The 15,441-nt window shown below is 41.9% G+C and overlaps 1 protein-coding gene across 1 annotated transcript; it reads right to left on the bottom strand.

Annotated features, from left to right (window-relative positions):
• Nucleotides 1–4,013: 4,013 nt before the first annotated feature.
• Nucleotides 4,014–11,074, bottom strand: METTL7A (methyltransferase like 7A). Its single transcript, XM_044227150.1, has 2 exons — nt 10,234–11,074; nt 4,014–5,320 (listed from the first exon to the last, which is right to left on the bottom strand). The coding sequence occupies exons 1-2, from the start codon at nt 10,729–10,731 to the stop codon at nt 5,084–5,086; spliced, it is 735 nt and encodes a 244-aa protein (XP_044083085.1). The 5' UTR covers nt 10,732–11,074; the 3' UTR covers nt 4,014–5,083.
• Nucleotides 11,075–15,441: the final 4,367 nt, after the last annotated feature.

Raw genomic sequence — 15,441 nt, 5'->3', positions numbered from 1 at the left:
ACTTATTTCACTCAGCATAATACCCTCTAGTTCCATCAACATCATTGCAAATGGCAAGATTTCATTTCTTTTGATGGCTGCATAGTATTCCACTGTGTGTGTGTGTGTATACACACACACACACACACACACACATATCTTCTTTATCCACTCATCTCTTGATGGGCATCTAGGTTCTTTCCATAGTTTGGCTGTTGTGGACATTGCTGCTATAAACTTGAATTTTGTTTTTGGCGAGTTCAATTCTCAATATCAAAGGAATGGCAAAAGTCTGAGGTTTAAGAATCTTTTTCAAATAGGTGATGGCTCACAACCTAGGATTATAAGGCATGCTCAAGGGATTGAAACAGACTGAATGAGTCTTGTGGGACCATTCACAGTAAATGGCCCCCCTATAGGGACTTGGCTTCCAGAAGACCAAGAAGCACTGCAACATCGTGGGGAGGCCTGGGCTTTGGAATCAGGTAAACTATGTAGGCATACTGGTATGACCATTCCCCATATGGCTTTGGGCAAGTGATAGAACACCCACTGGTCTTATTTGTCAGTTGTAGGTAATTTCCCTGCCTTGTAGACTTATGAGTACTACATGAAAATAATTGTGGTAGGGGTGCTGGGTGGCTCAGTTAAGCGTCTGCCTTCGGCTCAGGTCATGATCTCAGGGTCCTGGGATTGAGCTCTGCATCAGACTCCCTGCTCAGCAGGAAGTCTGTTTGTCCCTCTCCCTATGCCCCTTACCCCTGCTCATGCTCTCGCTCCCTCAAATAAAATCTTAAAAAAAATCATGTAAAAAGTTGGTGCCTGGGGCACCTGGATGGCTCAGTGGGTTAAAGCCTCTGCCTTCAGTTCAGGTTCATGATCCCAGGGTCCTGGGATCGAGCTCCACATTGGGCTCTCTGCTTAGCAGGGAGCTTGCTTCCTCCTCTCTCTCTCCCTCTCTGCCTGCTTGTGATCTTTGTCAAATAAATAAATAAAATCTTAAAAAAAGAAAAGTTGGTGCCTGGCATAAAGAATGCACATAATAAATGGACAGTTATATTGTTAGCTATTAGAGTCATGGAATAAAAGGATCATTCCAAGGAAAAGGTTGACATCAGTGTCAGACACATTTTAAAGATTGAGAAGGACACAGCCTGAATTAAGGCTGTTGGACGTGAGAGGTTTTTATTTTTAGAATGATAAATTCTGAATGGGATTGAAACAGACTGAATGAGTCTTGTGGGACCATTCACAGTAAATGGCCCCCCTCTAGGGACTTGGCTTCCAGAAGACCAAGACCTTGGTTCTATGTAATTCTTTACAGGTTTCCAAATACTTTCTTTTAGGAACAAAATAATACCTTTCTTGGTCAGCCAATTGCTCTGTTTTTTTTTGTTTTGTGTTTGTCAACTAGAAATTGGGAACATTGGTCACTCCACGTTCATTTCCTGTGCCCTCAATGAACATGACCTCTGTTGTTGATTCCAGTGGTTCCATGGGTCAGGGAATTCTGATTATTCTTTAAAGTAGCTTGAATACTTTTGGTTTTAGGTACTGAAGTCATTAAAGTGATGCTTACTGAACAGTTTTGTTTTTTGTTTTTTGTTTTTTGTTTTGCTTTTGTTGACATTGGGCAGCTGTGGTTCATTCCACTCTCAAGTGCATTAACAGATGAACAAGAATTTCAGTTGTGTTAAGTTCTGTGTTTTCTAAAGCAATACTGAAGGGAAAGTCTTCTGTTAAGGTTCAAGAGTCCAAAAGGAACTATTATGCAATGTGCACTTCACTTGCTATTCAAGTCTGAGGTATATAGGAATTGAGAAGAAACAATTACAATATTAGAAGACCTAGGACCAGAATGTTTTTATAATATAAATATAAGCGATTTCAATGGTGTTTTGTTTTGTTAGCTGTTGAAGTCAAGTATCGTGCTCATGGATCCCGGGGCTTAACTAGATAAGGAAGAAGCTAATGGAAAAAGTAGTTCTCCTTCCCAATTCTCCCCACCAGCTATGCCGCCTGGCCCTGCCAGTTCCTCAAACAGATTGTGTTTCCTCCTTTTATTTGTCTACGGCACAAGCTGTTCTCTTATGCCCCAGTATTAATATCCTCTGGAATTCAGGTTGGATGTTACTTCCTCAAGGAAGCCTATGATCCTCCTCCCTGGCTGGGTCAGATTCTAACTCTCTTTGAATGTGAAGGCTTGAATGTGAATGTGCTTCACTTCGTTAATTCCTCACAATAACCCTCTAGGAGGATAGTACCCTCATTGACAGGTGAGGAAGGTGACACAAGAGATATAACTTGCCCGAGGTCACATAACCAACAAAGGACACAGCCAGGACTTGACTTTGGTCAAAGCCAGTGTCGTTGGTCTTTCATTTCCCTTGTTGTAGAGCCTCTTGAGAAGCCAGCATTCTCAACGTGGTGCTTTGTGACCTACCACAGGACAGAGGGCAGAGGGTCTGACCTAAATGTGATGTGCTTCTAGGGGCCGCCTGTGGTGTGCCTGCTCGGCATGCATTCCTGCTGTCCCCAGTCACTGGCCCTGTTTTCATTTCGAGGATATACAGCTCTCCTTGTCTCAGCTCATGTGGTCTGGGTCTGCTCAGCCCCAGGAATGAGGCGCTGTGACCTGCCCTTGAGCCATGCGGCGTAATCCATTGGGTCTAAACATTAGAATGGGTTCACGCATGGGCTTGTGCTCCGTATTGTCAACTCGAGACAACTGAGACCCAATCCAGAACTTTGGCTGGAGTTTTTGCAAGAATAGACTTGATCTCTCCTACTGGTTGCTGACTCCTACATCTACTAGGGCAGACAGGAGGGCAGCTGTGACATCAGGGAATTTCAGCTGAGCCTTGCTCAAGATGTGCTTCTGTCCCTGTCTTTTCACTAATTGGAGTATTTAAAGCCCTTTTTCTACTTAAGCCTTTTTTGGTTGAGAGCTGTGCCACTTGCCATCATAGAAATCCTAACCAGCACGTTGGACATGTTTTGCATTTTTCTGTTTCCATTTTGCAGGGGCTTAGGTCACTTCCACGGGGTGTTGGAATGACCATAAACGTGTGTCGTCTTGGCCTGGGGAGGAAAGCAGTGTCTAGGTAACACGGCCCCGATCATGTCGAAACAGGTTTTATAGTTCTGGGAACTGGGGCTTCTAACACCTACTCAGTAACTTGTGGAATATGAGAAACTCCATTTTTTAATTTCTCCATGTCTTAGTTTTTTGTACAGAATGTGAGGATAATATTTTCCATGCCACTTAGACAAGAAGGAATTGGTAAGAATGTGTCTAGTACTTTGTACTTTGGCATTATCTTGCAACATGCTGGTAACATATCAGCATGTCAATGCAGGGTTTTTACAATTTCTCAGTCGCTCGAGTAACCTAACCAATAGTGAGGTGGCTGATTAAGGAGGGTCCTCCTTTGGGGAGACTGTAGAGGGAGGAGATTGCTGTTGTAGAACTCAGGAGGCCTTAGATGAAGGTCCCAACCTCACCTTAACAGTAACTGCCTTCACATTCGAGAGAGTTAGAATAGTTAAGTGTCTTTTCTTTCTACTCTATGGATTTTATAAGTGAGGGTCTTTGGGCTTGAACCTTCCAAAACTCACTCTGATCCTTCCCAAATTGCTTTCTCTAAAATCTACTAGCTACCTGGTAGTAGAAAGAAAAATCTGTATGTTCAAATAGCTTAATTTTCCCCTCCCAGAGACATTAAAAAAGTGAAGCCAAGCCAGCAAAGACACAAACCATTTATTTCCATCTCTAAAATCAATGTGAATTTATTGATTGATTTCATATTTAAAATAGTCCCTTTGTAAAGTCATTATACTTTATAGAAAATGTACTAACTTTATTAAAATACACACAGTTGCTGAAAATGCTATTCTTTTTTTTAAAGATTTTATCTATTTATTTAATAGAGAAAGACACAGTGAGAGAGGGAACACAAGCAGGCAGAGAGACAGGCAGAGAGAGAGAGGAGGAAGCAGGCTTCCTGCTAAGCAGAGAGCCCAATGTGGGGCTCAAACCCAGGACCCTGGGATCATGACCTGAGCCAAAGGCAGAGGCTTTAACCCACTGAGCCACCCAGGGGCCCCCAACACTTGTTTTCAAAGCACTTATGATTTACAGAGGTTTCCACGATGGCAAGGAACAAAGAAATCATCTCAGGACAGGAGTGGAAATTTGGTCAGAATAATCCCCCAAATATGTGTCTATTTCTCTACAGACTCCCAGGCTGCCTAGGTTTTAGGGGGTCTTACAAAGCGTACCTAATTAAACAAGGTTTTCCTAACTACAGTTGGCCTACAATTTAAGACAGGAGGCAGCAAAGTATATGCTACATAATAAGGAAAATGTACTCAAGAAACTTAAGTGCCTCGGCTATTTTTCTGGATACACTAATACGTCAAGTACAATCTTTAAGTACTGAAGATTGGCATTCTATGGTAATTAAAAAAAATGAAGACTGGAATGCAGGAAAATAAACGTCAGTGGACTGCGGGAGTAAAAACAACGCTGGGCAGAGCTAGGTGTGGCTTCCTAGTCCATTAATTCTGAACACCAGCCCCGCTGATACTAAGAACAACAAACAGATTCAGATTTCTCTTTCAGAAAGACCTGGGCTGTTGAGATTTGGATTTTCAACTAATCAGTATTCCCTGGTTCAGTCTGTGAAGTTTCAAGATCTTGTCACTTCTCCCTTTTCAAATCCTCTTTTGAGTGATTTCAGTGCCTCTGAGCACCAAGCTCTCAAAGAGAGGGGTGAAATGAAAATCTGCCAGGTAGCCATATAAACCGGAAGGATTTTGAAGTTATCCCATAAACTAAAGTTTGGGGATAATGGTAAACTTCAATTATGAAAGCCCAGCGTTTTCTTTTAAGGGAGAACCCTGTTTTGCTTTGGCTTGGTTTTGATTCCCTGGGAGACAACAGAAAATGGCTGAAGAAGTTATAACATAAATTCTTAAGGATGAAATGCAACTTTACCTTAAAAACAAGAAAAAAAAAGTTTTCTTTCTTCCAATTAGCATTTGAAGTGTCAGAGTGTAGCCTGAAGCTATGAGCCATTCAGCCCTCTACTCCCCACTCAGGCTACTTGATGGCATAGCCACAGATGTGGGGGCGCACCAGCTCCCAGGACAGCGGCGCCCAGAAGTGCTGCAGCTTGAGCTTGGAGAAGCCCGCCCGCTCCAGCGCCTTCCAGCTCTCTCTAGTCAGGTGGCACCCGTCAAACAGCAGGTACCAGGAAGGATGCAGGATCTGTTGCCAGAAGTAAATCCAGGTTGAGCTCTCAGCAGCCACATGCTCCAGGAAATAGAAAGCCCCGCCCTGAGAAAGGAAAAAAACAAACAAAAAAAGCCCCATGGATTTTAGTTTTGGAAGAACAGGTTTATAAGATAATGGAATCTTCAATTTCAGTGGCCCTAAAGGCTAACTCTATGAGAAGGCATGGATAAATGAGCACTTACTAAGACACCGTTTTGGCCAATAGTCTCACCTTCGGTCTAGTTTTATCCAGAGCTGCCAATCTAATGGAATTAACACGTATTTTCTGTTCATAGAAGTAATGCATAATGACAACTAAACCTGGTAGCAGTTCCCGTATGCAAGGTATGTGGGAACTGCTGCAGGTTTAGCTATCATGATGCATGAATGCCTATCACACATCAACTTGCTTGATCCTTATGATAAACTTATTTGGTAAGTATTATCAGTCCTATTTTTCAGATGAGGAAAGTGAGCCACAAAGAAAATGAGCAACTTAAAAAAAAAAAGAAAGAAAGAAAATGAGCAACTTGCCCAAAGTCACACAGCTTGTAAATGTCGGATCAGGTTTGGTTTGACCCTGGACAGTCCGGCTGACAGAGGCTAGTAATACTGACTTGACCATGGGGCATCTGGGTGGCTCAGTGGGTTAAGCCTCTGCCTTTGGCTCAGGTCATGGTCTCAGGGTCCTGGGATCGAGCCCAGGGTCGATTGGGCTCGACCAAGGAGCCTGCTCCCACCTCTCTCTGCTTGCCTCTCTGCTTACTTGTGATCTCTCTCTCTCTCTCTCTCTCAAATAAATAGATAAAATCTTTAAAAATACTACCTTGACCATATGCTGACCTTAGGAAATGAAGAAAAGTTTAAACAGAAAAACAAGCACTGTTCTATCATCTCAATATAGCTACTGTTAAAACTTTGTGTGCACATCGTATGAATATGTATCTTTTCCCTAAAACTAGGACTAGAATGTATCTTCTGTTTTGTAACCTGCTTTATTTGTGTTTTCAATTATTATTCTAAAATGTGATTTAAAAGCTCTTTACACAGTATTTCATAGCACTGCAGGTTCCATCTCTTACTTATTCTCATTGAAGTTATTTCCAGCTTTTCATTATTGTAAATACTATTACAGTGACTATCCTTATCCATACATCTCTGTGCCCATCTCTATTTCCAAATAAATAACTTGCAAAAAAGGGGAACTGCTGAGTCAAAAATCTGTTACTTCTTAAAGATTTTACTTATTTACTTATTTTAAGATTTTTATTTATTTGAGAGAGGGACCACAAGAGGGGGGAGGGTCAGAGGGAGAAGCAGACTCCCCACTGAGCAAGGAGCCCGACTGTGATGGGCAAGACTGGATTCCAGGACCCCAGGATCATGACCCCAGATGCTTAACCGACTAGGCCACCCAGGCACCCAAGTCTGTGCCTTTTTTTTTTTTTTTTTTTTTAAAGATTTTATTTATTTGGCAGAGAGAGATCACAAGCAGGCAGAGAGAGAGAGAAGGAAGCAGGCTCCCGGCTGAGCAGAGAGCCCAATGCGGGGCTCGATCCCAGGACCTTAACCCACTGAGCCACCCAGGCGCCCCCAAGTCTGTGCCTTCTTAAAGCTATTGGCGCAGGTTGTCAAACTGCCCTTTGGAAGAGGCATTGCAAGTTTACGTTCACACCAGCAATGGGTGTGAGTGCCAGTTTCCAACAAACTCCCATCTATACGTTTTCCTCTGTATCCTGCCGATTTGATGGGTGAAATGGTATTTCATTTTCAATAATATGCATATCTTTAATTTCTTAATATATATAACATTTTTTTGCTAAACCTTATTGGTGATTTGGACTTCTGCTTGATCTGTTGATGTCTTTTTTCAGTTTTCTAATAGGGTGTTGAGTTTTCTTACTCCTTAGGTAATTTAGTATAAGACCATATATACTAGAAATGTTCTTGCCTTTTTTATTTTTAAGGAATCTCTACACCCAACGTGGGGCTTAAACTCACAACCTCAAGAGTCCCACCTGGGTGGTTCAGTCAGTTAAGAACCTGCCTTCGGCTCAGGTCAGGATCCCAGGGTTCTGAGATCGAGCTGCATGTTGGGCTTCCTGCTCAACAGGTTGTCTGCTTTTCCCTCTGCCCCTCCTTTGCTTGTGCTCACTCTCTTTCCCAAATAAGTAAATAAAATCTTAAAAAAAAAAAAAACATCGTCACATGCTCTATCAACTGAGCCAGCCAGGCACCCAAGTTGTTTGCTTTTAAAGTACAAAATTTTTTAATGTCTTTTAAAAATTTTTTTTTTTTTTTTTTTTTTACTTCATCTGAACATTTTTCTTGGGTTCTGCTTTGCAAACCTGTGGGAGAGTCTGAATCCACACCCAGCACTGCCTGAGACTAAACAAGCATGTCTTATACTTTTGTACCATTGTCACGAGGATGTAAATGCTATGATGAATTAAAATACTGAAGCATCTAAAAGCATTACTGAAGCCATGGTACCACTGTGTCATTAGGGATTTTATTCAGGGATTTTTATTTATTATAAATGTGGGTGAAGTGTAGACACAGTAGAGGTTATACATTATCAGAAGGACTTTGGAAGTCTTCTCCCCTTCTACCTCTGTGGGGAGCAAGGGGGAAAGGGACCTCCAAATCCCCTCCAAAACCCGTGGTGACAGTCACACTCTGGCTGCTCTAGTCTTGCCTATCCCAGACAGACAGCTGAGAGGGGGCAGATTAGACCTGGGTTGAGGGGGACACCTGGGTGGCTCAGTTGGTTAAGCACCGTCATGATCCCAGGGTCCTGGGACTGAGTCCCGCATCTGGCTCCTTGCTCAGTGGGGAGCCTGCTTCTCCCTCTGCCTGCTGCTCCCCCTGCTTGTCCTCACACTTTCTCTTTCTGACAATAAAATAAATCTTAAAAACCTGTGCTCAGGAATGGAAAACCTGGAATTTCCTGAGTGGTTTAAAAAAAATTTTTTTTTTTTCCGTAGACGGGAACAGGTAGACAAGAGCAGGAGGCGGCCCAGGTCTGGGGAGGCTGATGTCACCCTTGGGGTAACACAGGTTAAGCTAGAGATGGCATGTCACCCATTCAGGTGATGGTTGAATACAGTGATGAATACAAAGGTGCGGGGTCAGAAGAAAGATCTGGGCTAGATGTTCACATTTGGAAACCATCTGTGTATGCATGGTACTTGAAAACTTAGAGATGGGCAGAGGAAGAACAGCCAGCAAAAGTGGTGAAAGTGTTGAAGTCGGAGAGATAAAAAGGCCCTAATGACAAGGGCTATGGTGCCAAAGGGAGAATATCTGCGTTAAAGAAAGTCAGACCTACTAGCTGTGTAACTTTGGGCAAGTTTCACACCATGAAGACAGTATCTGTTATAAAGGACTGTTGAGAGGGTTAAAGGACAGCGTAATACAGCTCCTGGTCAAATGCAGCAGAGAGCCGGGGCTTCACAGGAGCTAGGGAGGACGACCATGAATGTGATCTCATTGAGAGTGCTAGAAAATACAGGGAGTCGTTACTTTGTAGGAGTAATGCTGTAGGCAAAACACTTACTAGCCTTGCCCCTTTACTGCCCAGCCTTAGGACACAAGAACCCAGCATTTGAATATAAGAATCAGAACATTTCAGGGCACCCGGGTGGCTCAGTCGGTTAAGCACCCGACTCTTGATTTCCGCTCAGGTCATGATCTCAGGTTCGTGGGATCTCAGCCCCATGCCCAGTTCTGTGCTCGGTGTGGAGTCTGCTTGAGATTCTCTCTCTCCCTCAGCCCCTCCCTCATGTGCTGTCTCTCTAAAATAGATGGATAACTCTTTGACAAAAGTGTTTTAAAAAAAAGTTTCATGTCTATCATTCCCATTACCATATACATGTATGTATGTGTGTGTGTGTGTGTGTGTGTGTTAGCTCTCAAACAGTGGGCTTATATGCTACATAATAGTCCATGCTTTGATTGCTTTTTTTCATTTAACATTATCTCTTGGGGATTTTTTCATATTAACATAGATAGCTCTTCTTTTATGCTATGTGACCATTTACTTGAACAGCCTCCTACTGATGGACATTTAGGATAATTCCAGTTTATGCTATTACAAATACTCCACAGAATGTCTTTGCAAATAGGCAGGTGTTTGCATATTTGTGCAGTGTAGCTACAGGATAAATTATTACTGGATACAAGACTGTGTTCACTTTAAGTTTTGAATATTATCAAATTACCCTCCAAAGAGGGCAGTGCCTCCAGTATGGGGCATACTGCTTCCCAAACAAACCCCAATACCATATTGACCTTAAAAGCCTCTGACATTATAATAGGTAAAAACAGTATCTTGTGTTGTATTGTGTTGTATTTCTTTGTGTGGAAGGCTGAGAATTTTTGTCATATAATTGGCTTGCTTTTTCTTTTCTTTTCTTTTTTTAAAGAGGGCAGGACGAAGTGAGAGAGGGGCTGAGAGAGAGGGAGAGAGAGAATCCCAGGCAGATTCCACGCCCAGCTCCAGCCCGGGGTGGGGGCTGGATCCCACTTCCCTGAGATTAGGACCCCAGCAGAAAACCAGAGTCCCACCATTAACCCAGTGAGCCACCCAGGCACCCCTGTAATTGGTTATGTGTATTTACATTTCTGTTCCCATTTGTCTATTTTTCTCTTGTGTTTTTCTTCTTTTTAAAAAATCCTATCGATCTCTTGATTTGTAATGTCTTTTAAAATGAAGTTAACCTTTTTGTCTGTCATCCCTGGCAAATAGTTCTATGTTTTGGTACTTTTTTTTTATTCTCTGTAGTTTTTAAAAATTGATGTATTCAGAATCAGTCTTTCCCTTTATCTGACTCTAAGGTTTTTAAAAATGCAACAGTGCCTTCTCTAGTGGTTTTACTTTTTATGTTTGAATGTTTGAGCCACCTGAAATTGACATAATTGCCCTTGGTGATGTGGTTACCACTAACTAGTCCCCCTCACAACCCCCCACTCACCGGCCTCAGCACTCGGCGCACCTCCTGGAGGAGGCGCTCCTGGCTCTCCACGGAGCACAGGACCAGGGTGCAGACCACCACGTCCACAGAGCCATCAGCCACCTGCAGCATGTTCTCCCCTGCAGCCACCACGAAGCGCTCCAACTGCAGGTGTTTGTTCTCCGCAACGCTCTTGATCAAGAACTTCTCAAAGTTGGGGTTAGGGTCAACACAAGTCACCCGGCATCCAGGTGGGTAGAACTTGAAGTTGGCCCCGGTGCCACAGCCCACCTCCAGCAGGGAGAGCTTCCCAGAAGGGCCAACAAAGTCCTGCAGGTTGCTGAAGAGCTCCCGCTTCTTGCTTGCCATCTGCTCGTTGTAGATCACGGTGAACCTCTGCATGAAGTGGGGGAACCATTTTTTGCATATCCAGTTCCACAAGCCCAGAAAGTTCAGCAGGAACATGGGAAATGCCAGGATGCAGACGAGTAGCCTGAGGATAACGATGGTAAGCGCCATCACTCCAAAGAGAAAGACCACCAGTTAGCCCTGGACCCTTTCTTGTAGGAGGTAGAGTTCTGGCCACACTCCAAGGCCAATCAGCCACAGAGGAAAAGAACCGGTTGGGAGAGAAAGACGCAGCTGAAGTCACATCATGGGCGAGGGGCCCATTTCACCTAATTTATAGGCGTTTGGCAAAAGATTCAGCTTAGTTTTCACGAAGCCAAGGGAGAAGGTTCCCAGCTTCCCTTAGAAGGAAGGTTGATTATAGTCCCTTAACTCCAAAGCAGTTCTCCTTCTCTGGGAACTACTGTGAGTTTCCTGCGGGAGTTTTCTCTGCACTTAGGCCCGCCCTCTGGGGTCCTCCAATGACATCTGCAAAGAAAACAATCTGTGGGTGGAGCCTGGTGAAACCGAACCAGGAGGCTGCTGGCAAGTGTCCCCGTCTTGCTTACCCTTTGGCCCCTCTCCTTCCGTATTTTAAAACAGGAGGTGATTAGACGCGCTTGCCTGGCCACAGTCAATAAGAATTTACCCCTTTTGCATTCTGGGCTGAGGCTCTCAGACATTCCTAACTCAACGGGGTTATTTTTAAGTCACTGTTTCAGCTCGCCTCTTGTTCAGAGGGTGAGTTTGAACTTCAGACTGTGTGGGACTGCTGCATTACTCAGCTAATTTAGATAAAAATCGTCTCCAGAATATTCATCTTTGGAAACCTAAAAACGGAAAGCACACAGAAAATAGTTTGAAGCAGTCATCTGTTTTTAATAATAAATTTAAAAAAAAAAAAAAAAGCGAGCCCTGGCTTTAGAGTAGGTCGGGGAAGGCAGAAATTTTAAAAAATAATAGTAACATTTACTTTTTTCTTTTACTTTTTGAAACATTTTATTTCTTTAAAGAGAGAGCGAGCATGAGCAGGGGAAGGGGGAGGGGCAGAGAGGGAGAAGATATCTAGCTGGTTCTCGGGACTGGGGAGCCCTGGGCTGGACTGATATGACCTGAGCTAAAATGAAGAACTGGAGGCTTATCCACTGACACACACCACTGCCACCCCCCCACACCCCCACACCCCACCACACCACACCACACCACACCACACCACACCCCACCCCCGTGGCTCTGGTAACATTTACTTTTTTAAACTGGGTGATGGATACAGGAGTGTTCTGTTGTTTCACTATTGTTATATCCTATACATATGTTGTATCTTTTACATTTTTAGCAGCTTTTTTGACGTGGAATTGACATGCAATAAACCATATATGTAAAGTGTACAGCCTGATACATTTTGAAATATGTACATACCTGTAATGCCATCACTTCATCAAGATAATGAGCACATCCATCACCCCCAGAAGTTTCCCCTTGCCCCTTTGTCTTCCCTTCCTCCAGCCTGCCCCATCCCAAGGCAAGCTCTGATCTGTTTCCTGTCACCAGAGATTGATAGGCACTTCCTAGAATTATAAGCAAATGGAATCAGGCATTACTTGCTTTTCTTTTGTCTGACTTCTTCCACTCAGGGTAATTATCTTGAAGGTCAGCAACACTGTTGCACGAATCCACTGATTTTATTAAGTAGTGTTCTGTTGTATGGATCGATAACTGTTTCTCCATTCACTTGTTGATGGACATTTGGGTTGTTTGTAGCTATCACACATTGAGCGAACGTGAACATCAGCATACAGGTCTTTGTGTGGACGTAGGCTCTCGTTTCTCTTGGATAAATTCTTATGAATAGAATGGATGGGTTACATGGTAGGCAAATATTTAATTTTTTTAAAAAATATTTTATTTATTTATTTGGCAGAGAGAGAGGGAGAGAGAGCGAGCACAGGCAGACAGAGAGGCAGGCAGAGGCAGAGGGAGAAGCAGGCTCCCTGCCGAGCAAGGAGCCCGATGTGGGACTCGATCCCAGGACGCTGAGATCATGACCTGAGCCGAAGGCAGCTGCTTAACCAACTGAGCCACCCAGGCGTCCTGCAAATATTTAATTTTTGAAGAAACTGCCAAACCGTTTTCCAAAGCAAGTATGCCATTTTATATTCCCACTGCAGGTGTATGAGAGATTTCGCTGTCCCACATCCTCACCAATACTTGGTATGATAGTCTTTTTAAACTTCAGCCATTTAAAAAGATACGTAGTGGTCTCTCATTATACCTTTAATTTGCATTTCTCTGATGATTAATAATGTTGAGCTTCTTTCAATGGGCTCATTTGCCATTTGTGTGTATTAATTGGTAAGGTGTCTGTTCAACTCTTTTGCCCATTTTTAAATTGGGTGAAGAGCAAGAATTCTTTGTATATTCTCAGTATAAGTCATTTATCAAATGTGTGATTTTTTTTCCTAGTCTGTGGATTGTCTTTTTAATTCTTTTAGCAGTGTCCCCATCTTGTCCCCTCTCTTCTGCTCCCCCTGCCTCTGGCAACGACCAATCTGTTCATCTATGAATTTGTTGTTGTTTTTTCTTTTGTGGGTTTTTTTTTTCTCACACATGTAAGTGAAATCATATGGTATGTGTCTTTCTCTGACTTATTTCACTTAGAATAATGCCATCAAGGGGTGCCGAGGTGGCTCGGTGCATCCGTTGAGTGTCCATCTGACTCTTGGTTTCGGCTCAGGTCATGATATGGAGGTCATGGGATCAAGCCCCAACTCAGGCTCTCCACTCAGCAGGGTGTCTGCTTGGGATTCTCTCTCTCCCTCTCCACCTGCCCCTCTCCCTCTCTCTCTCTATCTTTCTCGCTAAAATAAATAAATAATCTTAAAAATTGATCAGTCTTTTTTTAATTGATCAGTCTTTAAAAAAGAAAAAAAGAGAATACTCTCAAGGTCCATCCGTGTTGTCATTTTCTTAGTGTGTCTTTTGATAAAGTCAGTTTGTCCATGATTTTTTCCCCCTAAAAGCCCTTGCCTATTCTATAGTTGTAAAGAGTTCATCTTATATTTTCTCTCTACATGTTTTATAGTTTTAGATTTTATATTTAGGCTAGGCCTATGATTCAATTGAAGTTTATTTTTTCATTTTTAATATATGGGATATGCGATAAAGGACAAGTTTAATTTTTTCTAGTTTTGTTGAGATATAATTGACAGAAAGCACTTTATAAGTTTAAAGTATATTGCATAAATGTTAATATATTTTCCATATGGAAATGTAGTTACTCCAACATAATTTGTCGAAAGGACTATGCTTTCTTCAATTGAATTATCTTGGCAACTTTGTTGAAAATCAATTGCTCATATACATGTGGGTCTATTTTTGGGAATTCTGTTCTGCTTTATTGTCTTTATTCCACCCATATGCCAGGACCACACTGTTTTGATTACTGTGGCTTTACCGAAAATCTTGAAATCAGGTAGTTTAAGTTCTCTGACTTTGTTCTTTCTCAAAATGGCTTTGACTATTCTGAGTAGTTTGCATTTTTAAATAAAATTTAGACATTTTAAAATTATATAAATACACATACTGTATATATTTTTAATTACAAATTTAATTTCTTTAGTAAATATAGGAACATTAAGATTTTCTAGTTCTTCTTGTGTTTGTTTTTGTAATGTGTCTTTCAGAAGTTTGCCACCTAACAAGTCTAAGTTGCTGAATATATTGGTATAGAGAGCACAATATTCTCTTCTAATCCTTTTAGTGTCTGTAGGATCTATAGAAATGCTTTCTTTTTCATACTGATACTGATAGTTTGTGTCTTTTTTTGTCAATTTAACTAGAGGTTTTTGTTTTTTCAAATTTTTATTTAAATTCTAGTTAGTTAACATACAGTGTAATACTGGTTTCGGAAGTAGAGTTTAGTGATTTGTCACTTCCATATATTACCTAGTGCTCATAATAACAAGTGCCCTCCTTAATCCCCATTACCCATTTAACACATCCCCTGCCCACCTCCCTCCAACAACCCTCAGTTTGTTCCTTATAGTTAAGAGTCTCATATGATTTGTCTCCCTCTTTTTTTTTCTTCCCCTCTATTCTTCTGTTTCCTAAATTCCATATATGAGTGAAATCACATGGTATTTTTCTTTCTCTGACTGACTTATTTTGGTTAGAATAATACACTCTAGCTCCATTCACGTTGTTGAGAATGGCAAGATTTCATTCTTTTCAGCAGCTAAATAATATTCCATTGTATATATAGACCACTTCTTTATCCATTCATTGGTCGATGGACATGTGGGCTTCTTCTATAATTTGGCTGTTGTTGATGATGCTTCTGTAAACATAATGGTGCATGTACCCTTTCGAATCAATATTTTTGGGTAAATACCTACTAGTGCAATTACTGGGTTGCCGGTCAGTTCCATTTCTAACTTTTTGAGGAACCTCTATTCCATAGTGGCTGCACCAGTTTTCATTCCCCCCCAACAGCGTAAGGGGTTTCCCTTTCTCTGCATCCTTGCCAACATCCATTGTTGTCCAGTGTTGTTAAGTTTAGCCATTCTGACTGGTGTGAGATGGTATCTCATTGTGGTTTTGACTTGTATCTCCCTGAGCTGAGTGATGTGGAGCATTTTTTCATGTGTCTGTTGGCCATCTGGATGTCTTCTTTGGAAAAGTGTCTCTTCATATCTCCTATTTCTTATTTGGATTATTTGTTTTCTTTTGGGTGTTGAGTTCGGTAAGTTCTTTATAGATTTTGAATACCAACCCATTATCAGGTATGGCACTTGCCTATATCTTCTCTCATTCTATAGGATGGCTTTTAGTTTTGTTGATTGT

The sequence above is a fragment of the Neovison vison genome, chromosome 12, assembly GCF_020171115.1.
Source record: "Neovison vison isolate M4711 chromosome 12, ASM_NN_V1, whole genome shotgun sequence".
NCBI classification, from domain to species: Eukaryota; Metazoa; Chordata; class Mammalia; order Carnivora; family Mustelidae; genus Neogale; species Neogale vison.
Note: the sequence above shows the minus strand (reverse complement) of the source record. Positions and strands in the feature narration are given on the sequence as shown.